Below are 27,845 nucleotides of genomic sequence, written 5' to 3' on the forward strand. Positions count from 1 at the left end.
TCTCACTGTTGTTGGACTGTAGAACAAAAAGCAGCTGTAGGCCTGAGGTTTCCAGATTGTTCCATCTGTGAACAAATAAAGCTGTTGAACCGTTGGGTGAGTTTACGCCACACTGGCTGACAGAGATTAGATCTTCTGCATCTTTGATTAAAAATAAGCCTTTGAATTTCTAGATTTTGTAAGTAAATAAGTGATGTACAGACAGTGCTATAGTGCTATAAACCTTTAGTTTTGAGAAAGAAAACAAACTTTGTAAAGGGTGTAATAATATAATGAATAGCTTTATTGATGGTTTCATGCTGTAAATATATCAGTAAGTCCTTAATAAACCAGCAAGTTGCCAGGTTGTGAAACATGGAATGGTGTTTGTGCTCTTCAAGAATGACACCTGCTTTAATTTATCAGGACGCCATCTTTAATGACCAATTTCACTACTATCTTCTGGAAAAATGAAAAAGTGAAAACCCCCTAAGCATGTTTTTTTTTTATAGAAAAACAAGGATGAAGGGGCTTTTTACAACCTGGCAACGCTAAAGTATTTTTTTTAATCAATGTTTATTGATGAGCTATAAAGTGATTTATATATCATTAAAAGACATACAAATGTTTTATTTAAAAAAAAGTAAAAGTTTTTATTGAGCAATCCTTGACTTGTCTTGCCCATCAAGCACTTTGACTTTCTTCCACAGCAAAATTGTGATAATTAACTAGTTAATCAACTATTAGACCGTCATTGTTTATCATGGCTAATGACGTCTGAATTGTAGCTGAACGGAAGTGACGACATACAAATGACACAAAACCTTTTTATATACAGTCTATGCCCAAAACATGTTGTACTGAAACTGTTTTTGATAGCACGTATTTTTGTTGTTGTAGCCACTCCAACGGCACACTGTGGTGAAGTTATTTGTATGATTTCAAATCTTTATCATTAACTCATCAACTGTGAACGCTGAACAAAGCGTATAAACAGATGATCCTCAGCTAAACCCGCCAGATAGGGTATGTTACAACATTGCAGAAAGTTGCAGACGTAAGAGTTCCGAGTTCAAGATTATGATTTCAAAATAAAATCATACTGAGGCGTGACTATGTGACTGGCTCTCATTGTGAAAATCATAGACCGGATTGCTATTGTTGCCGTTGTTAGCTTAACACCAAGCAGACTAACGTCCATGTGATGTGTACGTCTGGAGAGTCGCTTGCAGTCTGTAGTCTGAGCGGTTTCTCGTTTTTTGCTACAGTAGACGCAGTCTCCAGGCGCAGTGTGGCACAGGTTACCGCTAAATTGTTTTTCTTTCTACTAATAAAACGGATTTTAAGCGTTTGTACTGATGTAGCGCTAGCAGCTCCTAAAACCGGGATCCAGTCAGTAACGTTAATACCATAAATTCAACTGGTAAGTGACGATAGCTTAAATGTAACGGCAACACCATCCCGAATAGCTAACGTAAAGACAGTTTCTAACTCATTAATGGTAAAACACCGTCTCTAGTAAAGCTGGTGCTATGTTGGGTAACAAGCGTGTCAGTTAGCCTTGTTATTAGCAAGGTCAAATTGTCACAAAAATAGCTAACGCAGTTAGCCAAGCTGTCTGACATCAATTACTTGTCGCAGTGCAGCTAACGTTACTGAGATTTGTTTACCACCTCATAGACATGAATTAAATACCCGTAGATGTCGCATTTACTGGCATCTAACAGTCTTGCCCCGTTCGTTTTTGTAGACAGGCTTTGATATAAGTAACTTAGGTGTCTGAGAAGTAGTCATAGCTTGCATAACTTGCACTTTTATATAACTATAACGTTAACGTTACACGTCTGCACGTCTTTGCCGTGCTCGGTGGTGCTCCAGACTCAGCAGGTGAAACACCCGCAGAACGTGCTTATCAGGTTATTCTCTGCGCTCCCCTGTATCGTTTCAGTAACGTTAACGTTAATTTCCTCCGACCACCCCAGGATGCTGGCAGTCACTTGGGTGGGGCTGACGCTGATGACCGTACACAGGAGCAGAGCCCAGGGATAAACCAGACCGCACAAGACCAGTTTAAAGAAGTACGGGGGGCTGTTGGTGGGTAGAGCCATGACCAAGCCCGAGTCGAAGAAAAGCGGTGTGGCCGCGATCAGCGCTACCGGCAAGTGCGCCACAACCGCGTCCGCTGCCGAGCAGGACAAGAACGGCTCCCTCGAGCAGGACAGTCCGCACCAGAGCGCACAGATCAAAGTTAATGTGATGAAGCAGCCCTCCAAGGAGAGCCTGCACCGGAGAAACACGGAGTGCGAAGTCTATGACGACGGGACCAACACCTTTTTCTGGTGAGTGCGTTCCGACAATGTCAACCATACAAATGTCAAATACTGAACGCTGCAGCATCTGAAGTGATCGGGGTGTTTTGACAGGCACTGCATGAAAATACTTCGAATTCACAGTCCTTGTCGAAAATGCACGTGTTTGGTGACAACAGCGTGTGTTATAGGGTTCAAGGTGAACTGAAAGACAGTGACCTCCATAATCACAACAAACACTGTAACCTTGTAGTTTTTTTAAAAATTAAGTCTGAGGTCAAGCTGAAATGTGTTCTGGCGAAATTGTTCACATGTAAAATGATGTCCTCTGCTAATGTTTGTCGGCATGTCATAAATGCTTACAGTGCACATCCAAGCTCAGAGCTTGTTGTTGATAAGTCAATAGCTAATATCCCTCCCTGCACCTTCAGCAGAAAGAGATTCATAACAGACTTGAAGTCAAGACAGATATTCTGTCCATGCGGTTAACTGGAGGATTGAGTTTTGTATGCACCAACTGACACACATGCGCACACACACAGGCTGAGCGTGCTGACATGTGCAAGGTGCAGGTGTTATTGGGGCAAAGTGACATTCTGTTCTGCTGCCATCTTTAATGGCCCTTCAACCTGTCCCTCCAGGAATATTTGAGCCTGGGTAAATGTATGTGTGTCTCATCTCTGCTTTGTGTGTAAAGCTGTGCTTTGCCTGTAAAGCAAAGGCAGTAAGAATCTGCTAAGCTATCCAATATCCTCGGCACCAGAGGAGACTGGTACGCTTTCTCATTGCTATGTTACAGCCTTGACATTCAGGTTTCCTGTTATTCTTATACTGGAGGCATTAACAGGAACTAAGGTGCTTAGATGCTTTTGTCTATTCATGTCATTAAAGTAGACCAGCATCCTGTAGGATGTAGAGGGGTTTCTAATAAATGGCCATCCCATTTATAAGTTAGGGTACATACTAGAAACACTGCTTTGTTTATACAGTGTAATTCAACAGCGCTACAAACTACAGCCTCAAAAATGGCCATGAAGTCGAATTAATACTTAACTATAAAACTGTTTCAACACACAGCCTTCTGAATATTGCATCAAAGCATCAAAGTAGGGTTTAGTGCAGGCTTGACGCTAGCTCAGTTTAGTCACAAAATGGCCAGCTCTGGTTAATACTGCTTGTGATTTATGTGATTGCTGTTAAGGAATTTGGCCTCACAGTAGTTTGTTGGCACTCCCAGCCTGTTATAACAGAGAACCGATAATGAAGAATGGCTTTGTAACTGTTTAGCTTGTGGTCAACTTGGAAACCTGTGGCCCTCGTGAATCATGTGGCATTCTGGATATGTATGAGCTAATACTGCATGTATAAACACATTGAAAACAAGAATGAAAAAGGCACAGAATACATGTCACTGAATGTGTAGCATATTAATCTCCTGTCTTAAGTCATCAGAAATGTATATCCATTACATTACATAAAGTTAGCTGTGAATAATATTTAGAAGTTAATATTTTGCAGAAATGCTCTAATACTAACCACTACCTCAAATTAAACCATGATGAACAATTTTTAAGAGCTGACTTGTGATAACAGCGAAGAAATTGGAGGTTCAGCAAACGACACTCCAGCATTGAAAAGTGGAAGTGAAGAAGTTGGTTGCTTGTGGTGATTTTCTGATCATGGAGTCAGTACAGAAGCACACTGGCTGTGTTGTTGAAGACTCCCACGTGTTAAAGAGATATACCAAAGAACTGTCTGATTGTGGCACCTTGGTGTCGTTGTTAAATTATTATTATTATTAGTACAAATTGGAATTGGAAGTGTTTTTTTTCCCTAAGAAAAGAGGAACAGCTTGGATAGACCTTATATAGAACTCAGCCCGATGAAGCAAAATTTTCTGCTGGCACTTAAAATCTTTCCCTACTCAACTCTCAGAGACTTCTGAGTGTGATTTGTACATTTTGACTACTGACAATGTCTTGGAAAAGTTTTATTTCTAAATGTATTTTGAAGAACTGTGCTCAAAACAGAATTTAATGTTATCAAAGTGTCACAAGGCCTGATATTCTGTGATTTATAACAAACTGTGATCATGGAAACCAGAGGCAGCTGTGGCCAAATACATGAAACTGACAATCAAGCCTATTGTATTAAATAGGGTCACTTTGTTTTTAAGCTTGGCACAGTCACAAACTGTATTTGTCAAGCCTATTTTAACTCTACAGTCAGCCTCAGGACAACATTAGGCTATGCTCTGATTGGGCATTGGGCTGTTTTTTCCTAGATGCTCTTCCTCAATCTTAGTGGTAAATTTCTTTCTTCTCATTTGCACCAGGCTGGTATTTCTGTTGCGCCTTTTCACTCGCAGTGGTGTTGTGTTGTTGTCACGCAAGGGAGAAACCAGGTCCTCCTCTGTGTCTCCTGCCAAACAGGTTGGATAAGAAGGTGAAACAGGGTGAAAAACACATGACAGCCGTCTCTGTGACTCTGACTCTGAGCCGAATGGCTGGCAGAGGGGGTGACGTTCTTTAGTTTGACAGATGACAGCAGTAGCCTCAATACAAAATAAGCTTTTTTAAGCCATTGCTCTATTGTAATATTAAGTACTCTTAAATAATAAGGTGTTGTTTTATATTTTCACTGAGGAGACCACTGTTTGTTCTACAGACTGATATAGCTAATGCCTCTGTGCCACTGACCTCGATTGCTGTCCCAGAACTTTTAAAACGGGTAACATTTTCCGTATTGGCAGTAAACATGGAAAGTGAATTTGTGCTGAAACAACTCCATGGCTGCTTTGTATGTCTCTGTGTCAGGCAAATGTCACTGAGCATGCTCGGGGATGTTGGGTTTATGTTTAAGCGTAGTTTGAGCTTGGCAAATTGGGATAAAAATCATGTAGTGTGAACTAGGCTTAACCCTGTATGGGTAGCGACCACTTTGTTGTTTGATGCTTGACAGGTGCTGTCTAGTAGAAGAAAAAATGTCAGCCTCTACTGCATTGTGAAGCAAGACACTGACGTTCAGCAATAGTTTAGAGGGATTGTACTCCTGCAACATGTTGCTCAAGTTCAAGAAAATGTCTTTTTGTCGTTTTCTTTACCTGGAGTAGTACTGCCCGCAGTACTCATTGGTATGCATTGTCATATCACTGGGTTAATTGAAACTGCTGGCGGCTGTTTATTTACTTCACAGTGAGCTTCACAGTTCACCTGCAGGTCACTCGCTCACAATGCTGTTTGGTGCCAGTGTTTTAACTGAGCTCAATGGAGTGTTTTTGACAGCTGGGGTAGCCTAAGCAAACAAACACAAGATTGACAATAGGTCAAGCATTTAAAAGTGCTTTGATCGACCCTGATCCTGTGGATTGCCTTTTTAGACATCCCAAATAATAATTAAAATTGGCTGTCTGATCAATCAGAGCATTCACTAGTATTAAGTTTAAAGTAATATTAAATATTTGAACTGACTCTGGCGATTATGTCCTTGTCAGCAAGACCATTCAAGTGCTTAATCCTTTATCCATACTGGAATGTTCTTGTAACTCTTGTCAGTAAGTCAATAACTACTATACTTTGCCCCCTGAGATAAATCCTACACATGGCGTGGATGTACAATATATCTGAACCATTAGTGTCAAACTATTGTATGACAAAGGCCAAGGTTCATTCCCTGCTGTCTGATGATGGAGATATGAGCCTATGGCTGGCATTTGGTCCTAAAATCCATACCTCATTATGTATTTTTTGTTTTGTTTTGTTGGTTGCACACCCCTTTTGTAATTGTTGACAGCCAAAGTAACCCCATTTCCCAATAGAAATTTCTCCACTCCTTTCAATATATTTACTGCTGATTATTAGAGACAAAGATTTTTCCGCTCACAAGCACAGGATGTTTAAAAGCTTTTTTAAAGACAGATGTTTAAAAGCTTTTTTAAAGACACATTGTTTAGTGATCACTGATGTGTTCTCAACTCAATTTATATTTATATTTTATTAATTTAGCTGACGCTTTTATCCAAAGTGACTTACAATTGCTAAGTATGTCAGAGGTTGCACGCCTCTGGAGCACCAGGGACACATTAGTGGATGTGTCACAGTGGGGAATTGAACCCGGGTCTCTCACACCAAAGGCATGTGTCTTGTCCACTGCTCCATCACCACCCCATATTGCGTTAATATTGCTAATCATTCTCCCTTGGTGGCGTCATACAGCATCAGTGGATCTTTTGCTCTCTGGCTTTTCTTGAATTTTCCTCTTTACAAATGTTGTTAATCTCCCTCTGTGTGTCGCTTCTCTCCCTCTTTCTCTGCAGGCGAGCACATACTGTGACAGTGCTGTTCATTCTGACCTGTGCTCTGGTCTATGTTACGCTGTTGGAAGAGACCCCCCAGGACACGGCCTACAACACTAAGAGGTCAGTAGGCTGCACACGTGACTTCCTCAGTGTCCTCAATGCCAAAAACTTGCAAAACCCAGCAGGCAGCCCAAAGAAATCTTTTGATTAGACTGAAGTTTGAAATAATAATTTTAGCAGCTGTTTCTCTTGACAGAAAACTTGTTTTATTAGTAGTCAGCAACACTGATCATTTCAGGCTTCATTCTAATATTGTGCCCCTTATAACCTTTATACCTAATAACCATATAACCTTTGTCTTCATGTAGCGCTCTGTTAGTCCAATGATGATGTTTTACTGAGGAGCCAGCAGATTACAGTTGATTTTTTTCTTTGTGTGAAACATAAGAAAAAAAGCAATTGTATGTGTGTGTGTGTGTGTGTCAACCTTTTGTGGCTCACGTCACATTGCTATTTAAAGTCTGATGACTAGGTCACATAACAAAACTAGCCAATAAGGAGTACACACTTTTTAGTTTTCACACAGCAACACATGTGAGGTGCATAATTCATTGTTTCCCATTGAATCATATCCTTTTTCAGTAGCATTTACCTTGAGTCGAGCTGGCCCTCTTTCAAGGTCAAATTTAACTGTTCACAGAAAAATAAAACCCTGATGATCATGAAAAGAAAGAGCATGAACACCAGATTACTATTTGATTAGATTAAGATTCACAAGTAGGTTTTATGCCTTCAACACAGTGAAATTTACATTTACTGAAGCATTGAGACTTGCAAAATGACTGAGGTGTGATCCAGTTCCTTTATTAGTGCCCGGTCATTGACATTGGTGGTGCTGGAAGCTTAGTGGTGACTGTACTGACTAGTCTGTGCTTCTCAAAAACAGCAAAATAGTCACCTTACGTGTTAATCTTTTGGGTGATTTTATTTAAACATGTCAAAATGCTGACAAATGTGCTGTCTGTTTGCGCGTGGACCGTGCAGTGGCTACTGTGGGTGTTGCTATTTTATTTGTGGCACAAATAAAGAGGAATGCTCTACTAGTGTTCTAATTCTGCAGAGCAGGGTCTTATTTTCATTCATTTTCTAATTTATTTTCAGGAGCAATGCACGTTGATCTATATAAATACACTGAACAAAATTATAAATTCAAAGATCTTGAGACTTTCTCTATGTACACAAAAGGCCTATTTCTCTCAAATATTGTTCACAAAGCTGTCAAAACTTGTGTTAGTGAGCACTTCTCCTTTGCCGAGATAATCCATCCACCTCACAGGTGTGGCAAATCAAGATGCTGATCAGACAGCATGGGTATTGCACAGGTGTGCCTTAGGCTGGCCACAATAAAAGGCCACTTTTACAAAATTATACATTTTACAGCCAGTTTTTTGCCAAAAAACTACTAGGAAAACCTTGTAGTTGCTGTAAAATTTATATGTCCTCATTTACTCAATTAACGTGAGTCCAGTTTGAACAGACAGTTAGGCTTCTTTTCTGGGCTGTGTTGTTATCAGCTGGTCCAGCAACAAGCTGACACTTTTGAAAGAAAAGTGAAAGTGACAGCCACAAGTCTCTGCTTCATGAAATTAATTTCATTTTCCTAAATCTCCGTTATTGTTAAAGCCTCATGTTTTGAGCGGCATGCTGTGATCATCCCACATGGGGAAGGTGGTGAGTCGCTATTCCACATGCCTGTTAGTTTTTTACTACATTTCCTAGCCGAAAATCTACTTTTAAGTATTGTGTGTTTCAGATTTTTATTAAATGATTCATTTCTTCTGATTATGAGGCAAGGAGTCATGGAGTTTGATAAATAATTAAACTGGGTTTAATACATTACACTAAACTTTCATATCCAGACTGTGGAGTTCGGACAGAAGTGATGTTTTTTGTCGGAGGAAGCGACTGTCAATCGTGATTTACTCAAACATATTTGCTTTCACTTTCGTCGTTAATATGTTCAGTACCACCACAGTAATGGAAGCCACACATAAACCAGCCCCTGGACTCTTCTATAGTATACCATAAACTTAAATTGCGTTTTTCTGTGTTGACACTTGTGGTCCGGTAGGGGGATTGTGGCAAGCATCCTGGTGTTCCTCTGTTTTGGAGTGACACAAGCCAAAGATGGACCCTTCTCCAGACCTCATCCAGGTAAGAATAGAACATTGATCACAAACTATCTAACGTTTTCTAAATCTGCTTTTCATAGTTTTAGGGCAACATTTAGATCTTCTTCGTGGCATGTATCTCAGTCAAAGCAATGCTGTCTATTTCCATTTTTAAAAGTTACAGAACATCGTCATATATCTTGTGCAATGCCGGTCAAACTGAAAAAGAATTTGAGTAGGTCAAGCTTTTGCAGAGATGCAAAGCTTTATTCCACTCTGAATAAAATATATATGTTTGCCCTGTTACAAATTTAAGATTAGTTAAGATGGGGCAAAAACAAAAGTGTTGCGTTTATTGATGCTTATGGGCTGTTCATAGATACATATGAATAGCCCATAAGCATCAAAAGGCACTTGTTTACAAACTGATATATTTTAAGGATATCTGTCATTACAGTAACTGACAATTATGCTGTTTAAATAGCATGCTACTGTCAGGAGAAGCCCAGGTGTTGAGTCTGACTTAATGGCATATTGATTGTGGCTTCAGGACCTGATAGCAGTTACCACAAATTCCATCAATAATCTCCTATTGACTTCTAATATGAAATAAAGATCATCTGAGTGCTGTGAATCAATACACACAATGGATAGCTAAATGTAATAGTCAAAATAAAGTAGACATCTGAGTAAAAGAAGAACTTGAAAGGAGGTAGGGTGCTTTCTTGGCATGGGTAAGGCCCAATCTGATCCCTTAGAGCCATGTTTCCCAAACTTAGGGTCGGGACCCATAATGGGTCGCAGGCTTACTTTTATTGGGTAAAATTCTTAACAATGTTACAATATGTAAATATGTGACTGAGCGTTCATTTCTGCTACACTTGTCTGTTCAGCTATGGTCCAGCTCAGATGCTGTGTTGTCTTTGTTAGTCTTTCCACTGTTCCAATAATCACCAACCAAATTTTCTGCTCAGGACGCCGTTACTGCTATCTTTACGTAGTAAATAGTTGTCGGCTGCTATATTATTGTTCAGAATCTCATGTATAGAACCTTTTAATTGTTGATATAAGTCTGCATCATTAGTGCTTCAGTACTTTTAAGTTTAATGTTATTTGCTAAAAGCATCAGCTATGTATTGAAATGTTTCATCAGACTGTTTAGGCGGTGATATATTGTATGTTGTACCATTTTTGGTGTGGCTGCGTGTATTAGCCTTACTGTGACACTATGTTAATAAAACCTTTTTTTAAAATGTACTTCACACTATAAAGCGACGCTTCTGTTTAAACAGTGCAGTTTGCTATTATAGGTCATTCATGCAGAAAACTCATCTCTTGCGCAATATGTTTCCCACTTAATGGAAATGAAGGAAGGGAGGACGGTAACAGCTTGGAGGTCACATGGAGACACACACTGAATGAGTTAATTGTCAAGGCGTGAAGTGGCCGGGCAGGAATTTGTGCTGCAGTTGTTGCATTACTTGTGCCTTCTTGCCTCCTCCTTTTGTGGATAGAAAGAAAAGGGAGTTTTGTTTGTATTGACTGTGTTATACTTCCTGAACTGTTCAGCAGGCCAAGTAGACTCAGTTGTTGTTTACCTTTTGTTGCAGTTCAGTTGAGGCTCCACATGTGCATATCGTGGGAAAAGACCCAGGGGGACTTTCAGATTAACAACCTGGATCACTGGCGGGGAGTGTCGCAGCAAACTGAGCTCATACACAACAATTCACAAGAAATTACAATAACAGTGACAGCTGATTGTAATCCCTTTGTGGGACATTTATTACCAGGTGCAGCTACAATAGCTTTAGGCTTTTAACACAGCCACTAATAGTCCTTGCATGTGACTTAAAACTGAACTTTAATGGAAACCAGATTATCTTTTGCAATCCCTCTGGCTGTAGTACTCAACTGAATTTCACTGTATCCTTGGTAATAGTAAACAGATCTTACAGTCATGATTTGATTTAGCACTTATGCATGCACCCCTAGCAGCTCATCATGTCCAGTGTCATGTGTTTTGCGTAGATGTCTTTGACCAAAAGACAGGATCCGGGGAAAGACTAATATCAAAATCAGGGTGGGAACAGAAGTTAACATGGCATAACCTAGCATTAAACTTCTTCATGGAGTGTTGAATGAAACGTGCTTAAACTGAAAGAAGCTGTATAAAAATGTTGTACTTAAGAATGTCAGCAAGGTATTGTGACTTGGAGAGACATACTGGTACTCAACAGAAACTAAACTATCACTCTGATTCTATTCGGACAGCATAACATGTACATAATCTTTGGTGCCCCCTTAAAAACAACGAGAAGCTAAAGCTGAAGTCATTATTGCCAGATGTCAGACAACATGTTTTCTTTTTTTGAAAGTAGCGCACAGATGTCCAATGAAGCTTATTGCTACAACTCTCACCGTCACTTTTCTCTCTCTCTCTCTCTCTCTCTGTAGCTTATTGGCGGTTCTGGCTTTGTGTCACTGTCGTCTACGAGCTGTTCCTCATCTTCATCCTGTTTCAGGTTGGTGTGCTGATCAAACTGACGCCTTGATGGGCCGAAACGCTCACATTAAAACATTCATTGCGTAAGGGAAATCAATATAGCATCACAGAAAAGTATGGCAATTATACCACATGCCCATCTTTCTCTTGATGTTCTCTCTTGATTTTGATGTCACAGTCTCCACCCAAAGAACAAGGCATCAGAGCTTAAATCTTGGATTGTGTAGTGTCCACAAACCAAAACAAAGCAAAGTAGCTACATCCTTAGAAAAACATGTGGTGGCATTCATAAAGGCATCTTAATACCAGGCCAAAACACTGGCAGAGTTTGTTGTTTGAAATCTGCTCTGATCTACTTTTTCTGCTGTGATCCTCCTTCATCTTGAACCCTGGAAGCCTCTTTGCGCTCTCCCAGTTTAATTAAAATGTCTGTCACTGAGCCAGACCCTTTAAAATAGAAGTACTTTACAGCTGACATTCTGTATCTTAATCAGGACTAGACACTGTACAAAAAGGAGTTGAAATACTTAAGCCATCTACATTCTTTACTCGTGCAATGAAAATGAAAAGTGTAGCTTAGTGAAAGCCTCCATTAATGTTTCTTTACTTCTCTAAACCTCGTTATCCAGACGGTGCACGATGGACGACAGTTCATGAAGTACATTGACCCCAAGCTTGGGGTACCCCTCCCTGAGCGTGACTATGGAGGAAACTGCCTCATGTACGACCCAGGCAACACCACCGACCCCTTCCACAACATCTGGGTGAGACTATTTGTTTTATTTTATTATCATTTTATTATTTATTTATCCTCCAGTCATCCTGCCCACGTTTGTTTCAGTTATGAAAACCTGTATGTGACCCAGATCTCAGATAGTGTGGCAGGCTTAACGCGTCTGCACACAACCTTCTGCATTAATGGGAAATGAACAGAATCCTCTCTTTCCCTCTTTCTTTCCCTCGTACATTCTCACACACACTCCTATACTTTCTCTCTAATACATTCTCACAAACACAAAGTTAGTATGGCTGTGTCCTGACTGGATCCAGAAGATTGTGTCTAGTGGTGCAGATTATAGCCTGTCAGTAGAAGCATGTGGTTGAACTATACTTTGCTATAGAACACACAGTGGAGAACTGGTTTTGGGTGTGTCCAAAACTATCCTATGTGACTCATCAAAAAATGCATCAAATCCTCACTTTTGAGAAGCTGAAGCCAGGGAATTGGGTTGTCATTTTTTGCGTGAAAAATAACAGAGTTTAATGGATATGTTTTAGTTTTCTTATGCTTAATTACATCAGAGACAATACGATACTACAGTATGTCATGCTTTGTATTTTGTCATACAGCATTTCACAAGTGACATGCACTTGAGCTAAGCTTCTTTCAAGCTAAAGTTTAGCTTGAAAGAAGCTTAGCTCAAGTGCATATAATAAATGGCGAAGGTGTGTTAGGGTGATGTTTAACATAACAAACAGAAAACTTGTTGTTAAATCAACACATTAATTTGTCTCTACAGGATAAAATGGATGGCTTTGTTCCAGCTCACTTCCTGGGATGGTATATCAAGGTAGGTATGGAGTAGGCTGAACAAAACTGAATTCTGTACACCTGTGTGCGCAAATTGACAGACTTCAACTGTTCTGTTACTGTCCTATGATGGTTTAAAGAATGATCTGATACCATTTCCTCTGCCCAATCTAAGCAGAATTATGCTTCATGAAAGCAGTTGAGCATGTGCACAAAACATGATAAAGCTTATTTGTTGCAGTCATGTTGGCATATAGGGAATGACAATAATTTATTAGCCAATGATTACAGATGACATTTAAATATATTGAAGAGCAAGAAATCTTCACAAATCTGACTAAGATTGCAATCATAATTGTAACATACTGACAGTGCGCTCTATTGTATTTGCATGTTTCTCACCTCCTCCCACTCCACTCCATTCTCCTCCTCCTACTCCTCCCCCTCCCCTTTTGCTCTGTTTTCTTCCACAGACTCTGATGATTCGCGATTGGTGGATGTGTATGATAATCAGTGTCATGTTTGAGTTCCTGGAATACAGCCTGGAGCACCAGTTACCTAACTTCTCAGAGTGTTGGTGGGACCATGTACGTATACATATTACTGCTCGTGTCACTTGCTTAACTAAGAATTAGCAGGCAGGCCCTCAAAACAAATTAGATTTAAAAATGCTACATTTTTAAAAGGTCTCAGCACATAAAAGAAGATACTGCTTAACTTGTCAGTACACCATGCTTTGTTTACCAAACGTTTTCAGTTGTCTTGACTTCATCTGAGTTGTTTTAATTGTTGATGGACCTGCATTAAAGTTCACTCTGGTCTACACCTTGCTGTGGTGTGTTTCCAGTTAGAAATTGATCATTAGAGACAGCAAATTTAACAGAACGTCTGTGCTGACAGTGTACTCAACTAAAGAACTGAAATAATATACATGATATTGTTGACCATTTGCAGACATTGGAGGGTTGGGGTACAGCGAACGAGACTGTGAAGATTGTAGCTATTAGACAGAGTGCTAAACTCGACGTGCTGAATTCACTCCAGTCCGCAAAGGTCACTATACTTCTGAGCTGTTGCTCTGCAGCACATTGGAGCAGTATCTCGCATGAAGAGTTAAGGAAGCATTGTGATTTTGGTTTATCCGGGTGCCAGCTGTGTATTAAGCAATGAGTGGTCATTTGTTTGTATCATAAGAACCTTAGATTATACCAGGGGGAACCTAGGTGGTCTAAGCAACACAAGTGATAGCAGGGACAATCCTTCAAACACCATTAGAAAGCAATGAGGCAACATAATAGATTTTTTTTTTTTAAGCTGCTACACAAACAACTACTTATTTACAGTAAATATGAATTACAGTACAAGTGTATACATAATAGAATGTAAATATATTTACATTAAATAGAGAGAATTCTGAAAACAAAAGGTTATGGTGCCTCAGTTGATGTACACGAGGCATTGTTTTCATTTAAGTCTGTCTGACAAACATTTTTTTTAGGTTTAAGGTTTCAGTTTTTCTTTAAGGACAGCAAACTCCCTTGTGTCAAAAGAATGTTAAATTTGAGTTTTTCCTCCCCCTATGCTGCAAACAAAAGGAAAAACGAAGAAGTATGTCAAGGAGATGTCAGTTGAGCACAATCTGTACACACCCACACAGTCCTAAGAAAAGGTCCACTCTTGTGTTGGTGGATGACAGTTGTGTAGGAGCTTTGTTTGACCTTTTTAAAATAAAAAAAAAAATTTAACCCTTTTGATAAAATTGTTTATCTTTCTCTCCCTCTCTCTAGTGGATCATGGATGTGTTGGTGTGTAATGGTCTGGGAATCTACTGTGGCATGAAGACCCTGGCCTGGTTGTCAATGAAGCCCTATCAGTGGCAGGGCCTGTGGAACATTCCTACATACAAGTATGGTTTAACACACTTAATCAATGGAAACAACTGCCTTTTAAAATGGGATTTGGTTTATTAACCAACTCTACTCTTATAGAACTAAGACCACATTAAATTGTGCAAATGTTTTTTCAAATATATTAAGTTCTCCACACTGATTCTCTGTGACAGATATAAGTATAATGTTAATGTTTAAAAATATAGAGTTTTTGACATGACTTTTTTTTTTTTTTTAACACTTGAAATAACATGAATTAGGGGGTGGTATTTCCTCTGTTAATTACAGTACCAATATTATAAGTACAGCAATATTGGCGCTTACATTATAACAGGGTACCCGTGGGGTCTTAAAAATATTAAAAAGTCTTAAAATTCATATTCCAAAAATAAGGCCTTTAAAAGTATCTTGTCCTTTCATAGGATTAAATAAATGCCATAACGTCATAAATAAACACTTTTTATGTGCGTGACTTTATAATTTACTCCGTTTGGTGTGACTCTGATGTTATACGGCAGTACAGGTAACATTACTGTTTACGTCAGTATTTAGCTTTACGCTCTGGACTGTGGCGTTTTGGCGGTGCACGAGCTCCGGCATCCAGCTCTGGGCGAATTAGTCAGTTAGGAAAGAAAACAAAATGTCTCTGACGTGCTACTAACAAGCTAACGCTAGCTTGTTGCCTGATAATGGGAAAGTGTCAATTCAGAAAGCAAGAGACATGGACAAGTGGCGGTTGAGGCTGAGGACAGTGGCGCTAACACTATGGCGAGCACTAATGAAACAGTGGAGCTGTAGGTTCCTGGTCAGTGAAGGTTATAACAGCAACGGAGAGGCAGTTGTGTATGAGGACCGTGTCTGTGTGTGTCGGCGTTGCACCACAGTTGTAGTGTAACGTTATGTGAATGGAAACATCCGACATGCTAACGCACATTAAACTTACATTACCCAGATGTGCTGATCACCAGGACGAGGAAAAAACAAACTGTAGCCCAACTCCTTATCCCTGCTGCTTTCAAGCCAATATTTCAAACAGCCTCAAGATGCACAAACGAACAGGATGAAAAATCACATTAAATTACATTACCATATCTAGCCAAGGTTTAACTAATTGTAACAACTCATACTGCACAATTTCTTATTTTTGATTTCACACCTTAAGAGTTCTTAGTGCACAAATATTGGATTGATTTCATAGGTGTAATTTACACTGGGGATACTGGGGACATGTTTCCATCACTTTTTTTGAAGCATTTGTTAAATATGTTCTGAAAAATGGCTTGAAACAAGAAATGTTAAAAAAAAACCAAATACCAAATAAAAAAAAATACTTGAGAAAGGTGTATTTGCACAATAAGAAAACCTGCAATGCCATTTAAATATAGAAGAAACAAATGTGCATTGTCCAAAAAAAAGTTTCTTAAGCTAAAAAACAACCTGCTGAGTACTGCATTATATTCTTTTTGCATTGACATCTGAATCACTTTATATAAAAAAAAAAAAAAGATAAAAATTCTACCATAAATTGGTGCAGAAAATGTCTACAGAATGCAGGAGTGTTTAGTGCTCACAATTTTCTAGGAGACCCCCATTTATATATTTCAGCATTGAATATTTCATCAAAATAGTGTTAAAATATCTTACCAATATTGTAAATCATGCATGTGAGCTAAGTATATCGTCACACCCCTAATTTGAACCCCTATGTCCCCACCACTTTTCAACACAAAGTGACGTCCTTGATTCATTTCAAAGTACAAACACACCCCAAAAAGCTATAGTGTGTTAAATATTAATGTATTATAATAAGTTTTATTAAATTCATGTAACTTTGTAAATAATTTTCTCGGGCTTAAAATTCATACAGACGGCAGTGAAGTTGGTATTAAATTCTCCTAGGAGGTATTAAAAAGGTCTTAAAAAGTCTTAAATTTAACTTTGAGAATCCTGGGGGTACCCTGTCTAAGCAATGTAATTATAACAAATGTACGTATTTGTAACTGTAGCTCTGCTGTGTCACTCCCAGGGGGAAGATAAAGCGTATAGCATTTCAGTTCACACCATACAGTTGGGTGAAGTTTGAGTGGAAGCCTGCTTCAACAGTTCAGCGCTGGCTTGCTGTGTTAGGCATCATCTTTATGGTAAGAAATATCCCGTTTGTACTGACATGAAAGAGGGGCTTGGGGTGTAATGGTGATTACAATAAAATAAAAAATATTAAACTAAACATATACTCTGATTATGGATGTCTTCACAAACTCTTCACTGCCAGGAATGAGTTGACATTACTTAAAGATCCCCTAAAGAGATGCTCCCTGAAATGTCAGACCTTGACTTTACTGACTTGTATGTGCAAAGTTTGTCACTAGAGGGTTGTTTACAAATTCCTCTACTCCAGGGGGGAGATGTCTGTACACTTCCCTAAAATCTGATATTCATATATCAGTACCCCGGGCAAGTTAGATTTAGTGAAAGTTTTAACAACAGACGTAAGAGTGTGCATAGAGTGTGCAGTTTTTGGATGGAAACCAAACTCTGGAGCTTCCTCCCACTATCTGCTATGTAATATTGTTACAGTGCGTTCACATTGTGACAGGTATTATTCACAACCACTTATTACTGCCAGTTACAAGCTAACAAGCTAAACAAATAAAAGATGGTAACTACACTTACAATTTTGTTTAAAAAATGTTAAACAAAATATTAACCATAGCAGAGTTGTTGTTTTGTTTTTTTTACATACTTTAAAGTGTGTCTGGAAGGAAACTTTAAGCTACTTTACAAAAATGTTTACCTAAATGTTTTCTGCCATGAGCCACAACCAAGCACACACACTCAAGAGGTTAAGGAAGAGATTGCAAAAAGTTTCACCGTCATACCATTCCAGTCCCCATACATATTCCCTTTTTACCATTCATTTTCAAACCAAGGAGTCTGTATTTGTCATTTAAATATTATTTTAAATAATCAATTATATTTGGGAAATAATCTGATGAACTTATACTGTAAATAATAGTAACTGTCTTACTTTAATAACATTCATTTGTATTAATATATCAAAACATGATGAGCCACCACCCACAAGGCAGGGCATAAGTGCCGTCCTTTTCAGTCATCTTCAATTTATTATATTCTAAGTCCTAAATTAAGACGTGTTATATTATCTCCTCCCTTCCCAGTTCCTCCTAGCGGAGCTGAACACCTTCTACCTGAAGTTTGTGCTGTGGATGCCTCCTGAACACTACCTGGTGCTGCTTCGCTTGGTCTTCTTTGTCAACGTGGGAGGCGTAGCTATGAGGGAAATCTACGACTTCATGGATGACCCGTGAGTAGCAGCTTAATGAAGTTGACTGGTGGTAGCTGCAGCAAGGTTGTTTGGGTTCTTAGGTTGATCACATGTACAAGTAGAGTGAGTAAAACCATACATTGTCTAGAGTACTGATTCAAAACATGGCTGTAATCTGCTGTGGCTGTTATTCAAGTATTTTTGTATCACAGTATTTAGTGTTTGCTGCTTTCTAAATGTCAGAAAGGATAGTGATGCCAAGCAGAAACAAAATGAACAAGAAGTAACACTGCAGTTAAAGGTAACTTAATCTTTTAAGGATCAATGAAACTGTTGGTCAAAATCATATATTATATTCCATAAAGTTGTTGGCTGTCCTGTAAAGGAATATTTCGCTGACAGTTACGGTATATGGGCGTTCAGTCTGTGCTGGTTATTTCTTAAGCCCTTAAAATTCAGATTTCCAGTTCTGTGTTAAGAGAGAAATCAACAAAGGCCTTTACCACTATAGCCCCCGTTCGAGCAAAAGTACCGGGGACTTTTAAGTCCCCAGATCTCATTTCAAGGAACTAAGAGGTTCCTTCAGCCCACTGTTGTGTGCGTTTCCACCGTGGTCTAAAGACCTGCGAAGATTAGACAAATTAACCAGCTGACTTAGGCTGTATGCCTGGCTGTAGAAAGCCATGCACAGGCATCATCATTTGTAACCACGATCCATGAGAAACATTTATAAATGAACATCAGATTTGATGGAATATAATGAAAAACTACAGGCTGTGTTTGACCATTAAAGCAGCTTTTTTGTGTGGGAGTTATAATGAAGAGACACACAATAAAGTTTGTTAACAACAAACTGGATAAAGCCATAAAGTTCTTAAAATAACTCCAACGCAGAGAAAGCAACACAAAAATAAAATTGCGACAGTTTGGAAGGTTATTAAAACATTTCTAGCAGACGAGCTGCAGATCAGCTGCAGCATCACGTCTGTGTCGCCTGAGCGTCGGAGGAACGGGATGTTTAACGAGCTTTATTACCTGCTGTATTCAGCTGTTCCGCTTGTTTTGGAGAGGAGGAGACCGACTTCAGCTCTGTGGGAAAACCTCCTGACTGATGAAAACTTAAAACAACAACTCAGGACCCAGTATTTAGCTCCATCAGCTGTTCACTGTAAACACACAGCTGCACACTAGCTGCGGTTTCCCAGCAACACATTTAATGCTGATTCGAACTCAGGCGACGTTGGTGAGACTTGTGTGGCTCTCTTACTGTTGGTTGTGATTTATTTGTTTGCAAACACTGGTGGAAAAGAGAGGAGCAGTAGCAGACAAACAGCCGACGTTCTCCAGTTAAAGCCAGCCCCACCACCCCAAAGTACCGGTACTTTCGGAAAGTAATACCCCCCCGAGCAGGGACTTTTTAGGGGGTAAAATGAAGACCCCAGAACTACATTTAGACCCTGGTCCCTCCGGTGGAAAAACAGTGAGTTCCTCCAAAGGTTCCTAGTCCCGGGGTGGTGATGGAGCAATGGATAAGACGCCTGCCTTTGGTGTGAGAGACCCTGGTTCAATCCTCCACTGTGACCCATCCACCATTGTGTCTCTGAGCAAGACACTTAGCCCCTAGTTGCTCCAGAGGCGTGCAACCTCTGACATGTATAGCAAGTAAGTCGCTTTGGATAAAAGCGTCAGCTAAATTAATTAATGTAATGTAGTTCTGGGGTATAGTTCCTTTGGTCGAAACACAGCTTATGCCTACTTGCACCAGTATGCAGGTTGTTATTGGCAAACCCTCAAGAGCAGCTTACGGAGTATATTTACCTGACCGATAGTGTAAGCCTCTTATCACATCCGCTTACAGAAAGCAAGCATTGCTGTTTGACAAGTATCCAAGCACTATTGCATTGCCTTTAACAATTGACAATGCTTTTTCAGCAGTCATTTCTTTAAGGGCATCTTTGATGAAAGTTCTCCATTGTCACACACACTAGCACTCGTCTTTGTTATTCAGAATCAGAAATTCATATCAGAACAGCAAAAACAATCCAGTGCAACTTGCTATATCATAGTGACTTGGTTTCAGTTAGCAATGGAGGAAAATGCTTACAAAAACAGGGTTCCCACACATCCTGGAAAACCTGGAAAATTATGTTGTTGCTTTGTTGTGAACACCCCCAAGAGTCATGTCACATGGTAGCAAAGGTTGGATGACATTAATTCAAGGGATTGAAACTCTTAATAATGGAAGTTGCATTATCCTTCAAAGGTGAATATTAGTCACTGCTGGCTTAATTAGGTTATAGTTTAATGTTTTCTTCTCAACTTGTCTTAAAAAGTTGAATAATGTTAAATTGGTAAACATTTTTGGTTCAGTTGCTGAAGCTGACATGCTTGCTAGCTTAATTTGCCTGCAAAGGTTTGTGGTTGAACTCTGGCTAGGAGTAATGGTTTTAAATGTGTTTTGTTGAGAAAGTTGGGTGAATGAATAGGAAGTGGTGATTAAATTCCCATCTTTAAAATCAGACTTCGTAAGAAATGAACATATTGGTGTATGACATGAGACCTGTCTGTCATACAAGCTAGATCATCACTGGAAAAGTCCTGGGAAATTATCTCTAAAAAGAGTGAGAACCCTGAAATACTACCAATCAGCTTTACATTATGTGTTTGCTGTGCTGCTATTTACATTTATGTATATAGAAAATTGTGTAGAAAGCTTTTAATGCAGCTGTATGAGTCACACTGACCTTGAGTACCATTATGAAATTATGTGTATTTTTAGGATCGTTCAAGTCACAAGTTTACCTATAAACAGTTGAAACATCCTCCCAGTTTTATTACTTTTCCATAACAACCCCTTTTTTCATTTCCCATCAGGAAGTTCCACAAGAAGCTTGGCCAGCAGGCGTGGCTGGTGGCAGCAATCACAGTGACAGAGTTCCTCATAGTGGTCAAGTATGATCCCAACACTATCATGCTGCCCATCCCCTTCTTCATCATGCAGTGCTGGTTTTTAGGAATCCTCCTCATCTTTACCTGGACGCTGTGGCGGTTCTTCATCCGGTAAGAAGTGGGGTGGGTTACTGGGCAGGGCGATGGGGTGTGAATTGGTTTAGGTTTGGAATTAAGGCAACATTGATCAAAAAGCTATTTTAAAGACGGATTCCTAAAATAAATAAACCCTGTGCTCATTCGGGTAAAGAAATTATTTTTGATTATTTAAAAAAAAAAAAAAAAAAAGAAAGTAGAATAGAAAATGGTCTGCAACTATAAAATGTAGTAATGCAGATTTATTTTTCAGCTGATTTGTTAGTGGAGATTAAAATCGCCATGCAAAAGCGTGTTCTTTGATTAGGTGGAAAAAAAAAAAAAAATAGGGTTGCAGACCAGGGTTGAACGATTAATCGTTTTCAAATTGAAATTGAGATTTGAAAGAACGTGATTAGCTAATCGTGAAGACGGTGATTAAATGTAGGTTAATTATACAGCGCATCTGATAGATTTTAAAATTCAGTATGTTGTGTCATCCTCCGGGCATGGGGCGTGTACACTTTACAACAACAAACAAAACTGGAGAAAAACGGGATAATGGCGTCAGCCGAACAGACACAGGAAGCGAGCATTTGCAGCAGGGGGTTTTATTTTTACCGGATTCTCTATGACGTTCAGTGTCTGACTTCCTGCCCGGTTCATCTGCTCTGTGCTGCTTGACACGGCTTTAATCAGAAATAGACTGGCAGTGAATGTTGAACTTAAGCTAAACTTAAAAAATAAATAAATAAATCGAAAATTGAATCGCAATTGCAATATCTGGCAGAAAAATCACAATTAGATCTATTCCCAAAATCGTTCAGCCCTAATACAGACAAAAGAAGAGTAGAGGGGTTTGTTAGAAGGTTACTTTTAAATATAGTCATTTTTAGCTCACACTAAAGATTCCAAACAATCAGTTCAGCTAGGCTGCTGCTGTTTTGCAGGCAGGTAACACAGGCTTTGACAGTTTGATTACACACAATAATCTATTTAATTTCACAAAAACGATTTTAATGTGCGTGTGACCCCCATTTAATGAGACTTTTTATCAATAGGCCCTGTATTTGATTTTCTTCTTCCTCATGACCTCATGCAGCGATATATATTTAAGCTTATTTTTGGTTTGATTCACCTTCTGTTAAGTGTAGCCATGCCCCAGCATGTTAAGCTTCTCGTCTATTTTCTCCCCCCTCCCCCATCCACCTTCCCTTTCTCCTTCCCTCTTAAACTCCTTTCTGCTCATGCTCAGCAGTAATGCAGTAATGTCCATGTCCTGTGAGGTAGGTATAGGAGAGAAGCACTTTGCCCGTTCACTCCCTCCTATCAGCAGTGTTGTATTTTGTTTTATTTCCTCTCTAATACATCACTGTTTGGATCCATAATTATATTCAGAAGATCATTGGGATCATCTAGACATTAAAGATATTACTCCCCATGGATCCTTCTCCTGCATGACACTTTTTAGTTGTTTTTGCTGTGGTGAATTTTTGTCATCTTTATTTTTAGCACTTCCCTTTACATCGTTTTTATTCCCAGTGGCAGTCAGTAAAGTGATACAGAAACAGCCAGTTTGTGCTGCCGCTGTAGATGTGATAGACAGGAGACACAAGGGCTCATTGAGTGAAACCCAGAGGAACTGTCTGCACACCACACACACACTACGTTCCAATCAGCATGCCTGGCTCCTCCGACCGAGCTGACCATCAGCTGATGAGAGCCAATGAGATCCGCTTCATCACTTCTCATAGTGCACCTCTTCCAGTCATACACTACAGTGCATCAAGGACACCAGACACTAAAGCATGCCATTTTATAGACCTGGGTGAAATTGTATTTGCAAATAGTTTTAACCTTATTTTGTTTGTTTTGTTACAAATCTGTTAGCATTGCCCTAAAATAGTATTTTAGATTGTTTTTTTTTGTTTGTTTTTTTTGGAGAAAGGTATGTATATACGGTATACATACTTGACTGTCATTGTGAGAATCGTCTCTAGGCTGCTGCAACAAACCCAACTCTTCCACCACTCCGAGCAGCTTAAAACAAACAGACGGCTGTAGTAATTATCGGCAAATACCATTTGACCCAGTTGTACAAGTTCAGGTGTGTCATGCCCCTCTCCCTCATCTAATACACTGCATACTGCATCAGCAGACTAAGGTGAGTATTGTTGGGATGTTTCACTTCACCTCTGTAGACATTAAAGAGTTTTGGTGCTCTGCCACTAAGTGTGCTAGACACGACCGTTAAAGGATATAATTTTCCTCGATAACATTATAATTAATGTTCAATATATTGTCAATAAATATTTGGTTTAATTAATTTGAATCATGGACAAATTAGCGCTTAATTTTTCTATTAAAATATTTATTTTGTTGAGGAAAAGGGACTGGAAAAAGATTTACTGATCATATTTGTTGAAAAAATTTTATCATAATTGTTTTGAATGTTCTACCTCAGATTTGTTAAGTGATCCACTGTTTGGCATCAAGTGTTTGTCATAAACAAAAGTTTAACCACATCTGGTTTCTTCAATTTTCACTAAGGAGAAAAAAATCAGCCTTTAATCTTGAAATAATGATTTGACATTTATCGTGATAAATATTGATATAGAATGATATGAAATGTTTTTATCGTGACATTTTTGGCCACATGGGCCCAACCCTGGTTACCAGCAGCCTCAGAGTACTGTTTCAACAAATAAAATCGTTCTTGTATAATGTCAAGGCTCATGGGTTATTTCAACTAAGGAACATACCGAAACACACTAAAACAGGTTACTTACCTGCAGATACTTCAAATTTAAAAGCGTTTAGGTGGCATATAAAGGGTCTGAGTCCTGCTCCAATCTGCAGTACTTTCTGATACTAGCTTAAGTAACACATTGGGTTTTCTAACAAGCTGTCTTCAGACCTGAAATATGGCACTGACGGTTTCTATCCATATTCTGATTACCATTTTAACAAAGATAACAGTGATTATTTTGTCAGTATTAAATCTCCCATTAGTCTTCACACGCTTTCACAGCATCACGTGGACTATAGTTTTTGAATGAACGGTTAGAAAATGATCATGGTTTTGTTTTGAACCCCCATATTTACTTTATATAGGAACTGTGTAAACATTGAATAAAGTTTTATAACGCACTATAATGTTTATGTTTATTAATGTACAGTAACAATTTTCCTATGAAGACTTATTTTATAATATTACAACTGTATTTTACTATGTTGTCATTTATTATCTGTTTATACACCAGCATCCACTTGCTTCACAGGAGCAGTTATAGTACAAATATATATATAAAACACTTACAACTACACTGTAGTGTAGGAATGTTTATAGTGTTTGTAAATGCTAAATTGGGATGAGGTTTAAAAATGTTTGGTATTTAACTCAGAAATGGATAGAAAACCTCAGAAATTTCTTTTATTATGTAAATAGTGTGGTCCTCCAAGAGAAAACACATTGAGCAATAAAAGTGGGTGTTACAGTGTGTCTCCTTTCCTTCGATCTTCTCTGTCACAGTGACATCACCCTTCGTTACAAAGAGACGCGTCAACGCAAACATGAAGTCCCCACGGACCGGGACCGTCCCCTGGGCAACGGCAGCACAGCCACCCCGTCTGGGCGGAGTAAACTGAATGGCAGCTCCGAGACTCTGCGGCAGAGGAAGTCCTGAAGGTGGTGGTGGTGGGGGACGCGAGTCGTAACCCGGTCGGCCAGCAGCAGCTGAGGAGTGAAGTTCAAGGTTTGATGTGAAAAATGAAGGAGAATCATGACACAAAGGCACAAATGGACACGTATGTGCTATGTAGACTTAATTTGTGCCTACACACTAAGTAGTCATTCAGCAGGGGCGAGGGAAGGGGCAATTTTCATTTGGTGCATTGTCTAGTTATTGTCTTACTACAGGGATTTACCTCATTCTATTTTTTAAGAACATTTGGGGAATTATACACAGGGCAAGATACATTTGTGTTATTTATACATTACTTTGGATGTTTGGTGATGAGGAGAAAAAAAGAAAACACTGAGTCAAAGAGAGGTAGCGTAGTGGAAGGAGGGATATAGGCGACCAGGGAAGTAGAATAGATAGACTCTTGATCAATAATCGACAGCCGTTTTCATTTTCTCAGCTGTCGTAGAAAACAAGAGGTAAGCACCAGGAACGTGTCCGCCACTGTAAATATGCTTCGCTCGGTGTTGTGCAGATGAGAAAGTATAGTATTTGGAGCAGTGAGGGGTTTCTGTAGGTGTAGGTAACAGATGTTCAGTATCAACCTGGGATTTTCGTCACAAACTTGCCAAGCAGTAGTTTAAATGGTTAATCACACATTTCTGTTATGTTAAGTTAAAATAACACTTTTTTTGTCTATTGATTCCCATGCATTTTTGACCGTTTAAGACAGTACTCTTTTCTTTGATTTGGTCCCAAGCTTGTGATGCATTGTTTACATATGGGACTCGATATCAGCTTTTTATTTACAGATCAGGGTTCTTATTCCTGGGAGCACTGAGTTTGGAGGTCCTTGTCACTGCTGGGGAACCTCCCTCAGGCTGACATGGAGAGGAGAAACTGGTAAAAGCTTTTCTCTCCTCAAATGCTTTGTTCTCGAAAAGAACATCAAGTTTGTAAAGAAAAAAAAATCAAATTGTACGATATTCTAGGTATTTAACTGCTGATATTCTACATGATATATTGGATATAGTATGGGTGTTTTTGTAGATGTTTTGTTATCACTGTTGTTATTTTCTTTAGGGTAACTAAATGATGAACACTAGATTGTACTCAAGTTCCTTGAAATGAAGTACTGAGAAATCTGAAGCACTCAAATGAATACATCCATGACAATCACACTGGCGGAAAGCTGCACTCCGTTTTCCTCCACTGTAACAGGACTGTAAATAAAGCTGTGCTCATTCAGTCACATCAGAACATGAATTTAATATTTGATTTCTTTCATGCCAAATGTTTTTTATTTAACTTATTAAAATGGTGTGTTCTGCTGTGTCTGAATAAGCTGAAACAAAATGAAAACCAACCTTATCTTAAGAGGGTGAAATGAAGGTTTAGGTGTGGTTTGGTTTGGGAGGAGAACCAACCTTTTCCAGCTCCGTGGGGTTTACCATATTGCACATGAAAACAAGCCAAAGCTTAGATCTCAATCTTGCTAAAACCATAAATGCCACCCAAACCATCCGAGATGCCCAAACAGCCGTTTAAGCCTCATTTCAATTCCTTTTCATTTAGACTAAAGCAGACTCTCAAAGCCGCCGAGGTCAGTCATGTCAGCTTACAGGTTTTATGTTACAAAAGAAAACTGACACCTGGAGGTCAGACCACTAGGGAAAAAAATATTTGGGCAATAAAGGCATTTTAAAAGGCCTCAACTCCCTTAATTCACTAACATTAAATGTCTGTCTAAATATGTGGTCAATTAGTCGACACAAAAGTTATCCACAACTAGTGTGATCGATTCATTTTCTTTCTTTCAAGCAAATGGAATTTGAAGACAAGTTATAAATTATTAAACTTAAAATGGCCGTTTTTCTATTTTTGTTTTTATCTATAGACAAAACAGTTAAAAGTTAGTCAAGAAAATAACAGGCAGAATAAGTGATAATGAAAATAAGTGTTAGTTGCAGCCTTAGTTAGATGTTCTGATCTTTTCATAATGATACAAGAAAATAAGAATTATGTTGAAAAAAAATCCAACTTGGAAAAACTGAAAATAACTCCCTTGCATTCCAGTCTGATTGGATTTCCACTGTTCCCAAAATGTCTCCCAGAGAGCTTTAGTCTTTGTCCTGTAGCTGTCAGAGAAAGGAGTTGTGAATTTCTGTGTGCTACTCATTGTGTCCCAGTGGCTGCATACTACATAGTTGACAAATTATGACATCTGTGAACCTAGCTCCAGAATGTCCTGTTTTAACCTAGGCTCATGTTAAATGTCACTATAGTAATTATCATGTGAAGGTAATCCAGCAGAATTTGCTGTTCAAATGAGAGGGTTTGCTTATATGTATCAGTTTATTTAGCCATAAACACTAAACTGAAGTTTCTCCTGCTAAATCAGGCTGCAACTGTTTGCATGTTTGACCTTCTTTTTTGGACACAGAGATTGCTGTGCAAATTTAAAACCCTAAAAGCGATGTAGCTAATATTTCAAAGTTTGTACTTGTTGTCCTGTGCTAATTCTGTCACTTGTGAACTTTTGTAGAAGTTAGGGAAGTTTGCTTACCCCCCCTCCTTTAACTAAATGCTTTTTAGATGGGGGCTGGGGATTCATTGTGTACCCGTGTCCAAGTGCTTTCATTTGAAATCGCTGAAGACTTAAACAAGCCCAAGTCAAGAATTTGCACATCAGATCTGAAATCACAAAATGGTGAATTCAGAAACTAAACCCATAAATGAGCTGCAGAACAAAATAGGAAGTGGTCCCCCCCCAAAAAGGACAGAAGGTTTTGAGGGTTCAGTGTAGTTTCACTTGCCACATGGGGGCGGTAGGTGTTCTTACTGTCTCTGCCCGGTGTTCCTGTCTCAATCATTTACAACTTGCTGTAAAAGCCATTTTCAACATAGTTTGTGTAAATGTGAAGATGTTAAAGGTCATACAAACTGAAATATGCTGCTGCACTACTTACTTTTATAATGTTTTCAATAAAATAAACTGAAAATCTGATTTTAGTCTGCTTAATTTTTTAACAAATCACGTCACAAAGAGGGGTAAAGAAATATAAGATTAAATTTTAAAGTACAAACAGCGTTTCATCTGTTGTGGCTTTGTGATGGTACTTCTGTTGAATTTACTCCCTGGAGACAAAGGCTCACTGTTTACAGAAGCTGTT

The 27,845-nt window shown here is 38.9% G+C and overlaps 1 protein-coding gene across 3 annotated transcripts; it reads left to right on the top strand.

Moving 5' to 3' along the window:
• Positions 1-1,157: 1,157 nt before the first annotated feature.
• ptdss2 (phosphatidylserine synthase 2) lies at positions 1,158-27,679 on the top strand. Of its 3 annotated transcripts, XR_006822902.1 has the most exons (14): positions 1,158-1,402; positions 1,962-2,318; positions 6,604-6,705; positions 8,717-8,799; positions 11,211-11,278; positions 11,889-12,023; positions 12,780-12,830; positions 13,264-13,377; positions 14,578-14,696; positions 16,706-16,820; positions 17,859-18,004; positions 20,840-21,025; positions 24,522-24,744; positions 25,485-27,679. XR_006822902.1 is itself a non-coding variant. In XM_046038387.1 (13 exons), the coding sequence occupies exons 2-13, from the start codon at positions 2,086-2,088 to the stop codon at positions 24,673-24,675; spliced, it is 1,506 nt and encodes a 501-aa protein (XP_045894343.1). In that variant the 5' UTR covers positions 1,158-1,402; positions 1,962-2,085; the 3' UTR covers positions 24,676-27,679. The 3 variants fall into 3 exon arrangements, 2 of the variants coding, with proteins under 2 accessions (XP_045894343.1, XP_045894344.1); XM_046038387.1 differs by having other exon boundaries at positions 24,522-27,679; XM_046038388.1 differs by having other exon boundaries at positions 1,181-1,279; positions 24,522-27,679.
• Positions 27,680-27,845: the final 166 nt, after the last annotated feature.

This window comes from Micropterus dolomieu, linkage group LG22 (assembly GCF_021292245.1).
Source record: "Micropterus dolomieu isolate WLL.071019.BEF.003 ecotype Adirondacks linkage group LG22, ASM2129224v1, whole genome shotgun sequence".
Lineage (NCBI taxonomy): Eukaryota > Metazoa > Chordata > Actinopteri > Centrarchiformes > Centrarchidae > Micropterus > Micropterus dolomieu.

Coding starts and splice junctions, on each gene's coding strand:
- ptdss2 (XM_046038387.1), top strand. CDS start 2,086: ATGACCAAGCCCGAGTCGAAGAAAAGCGGTGTGGCCGCGATCAGCGCT. Junction 12,024..12,779: donor ACCCCTTCCACAACATCTGG/GTGAGACTATTT, acceptor TTGTCTCTACAG/GATAAAATGGATGGCTTTGT. Junction 16,821..17,858: donor TGTTAGGCATCATCTTTATG/GTAAGAAATATC, acceptor CTCCCTTCCCAG/TTCCTCCTAGCGGAGCTGAA.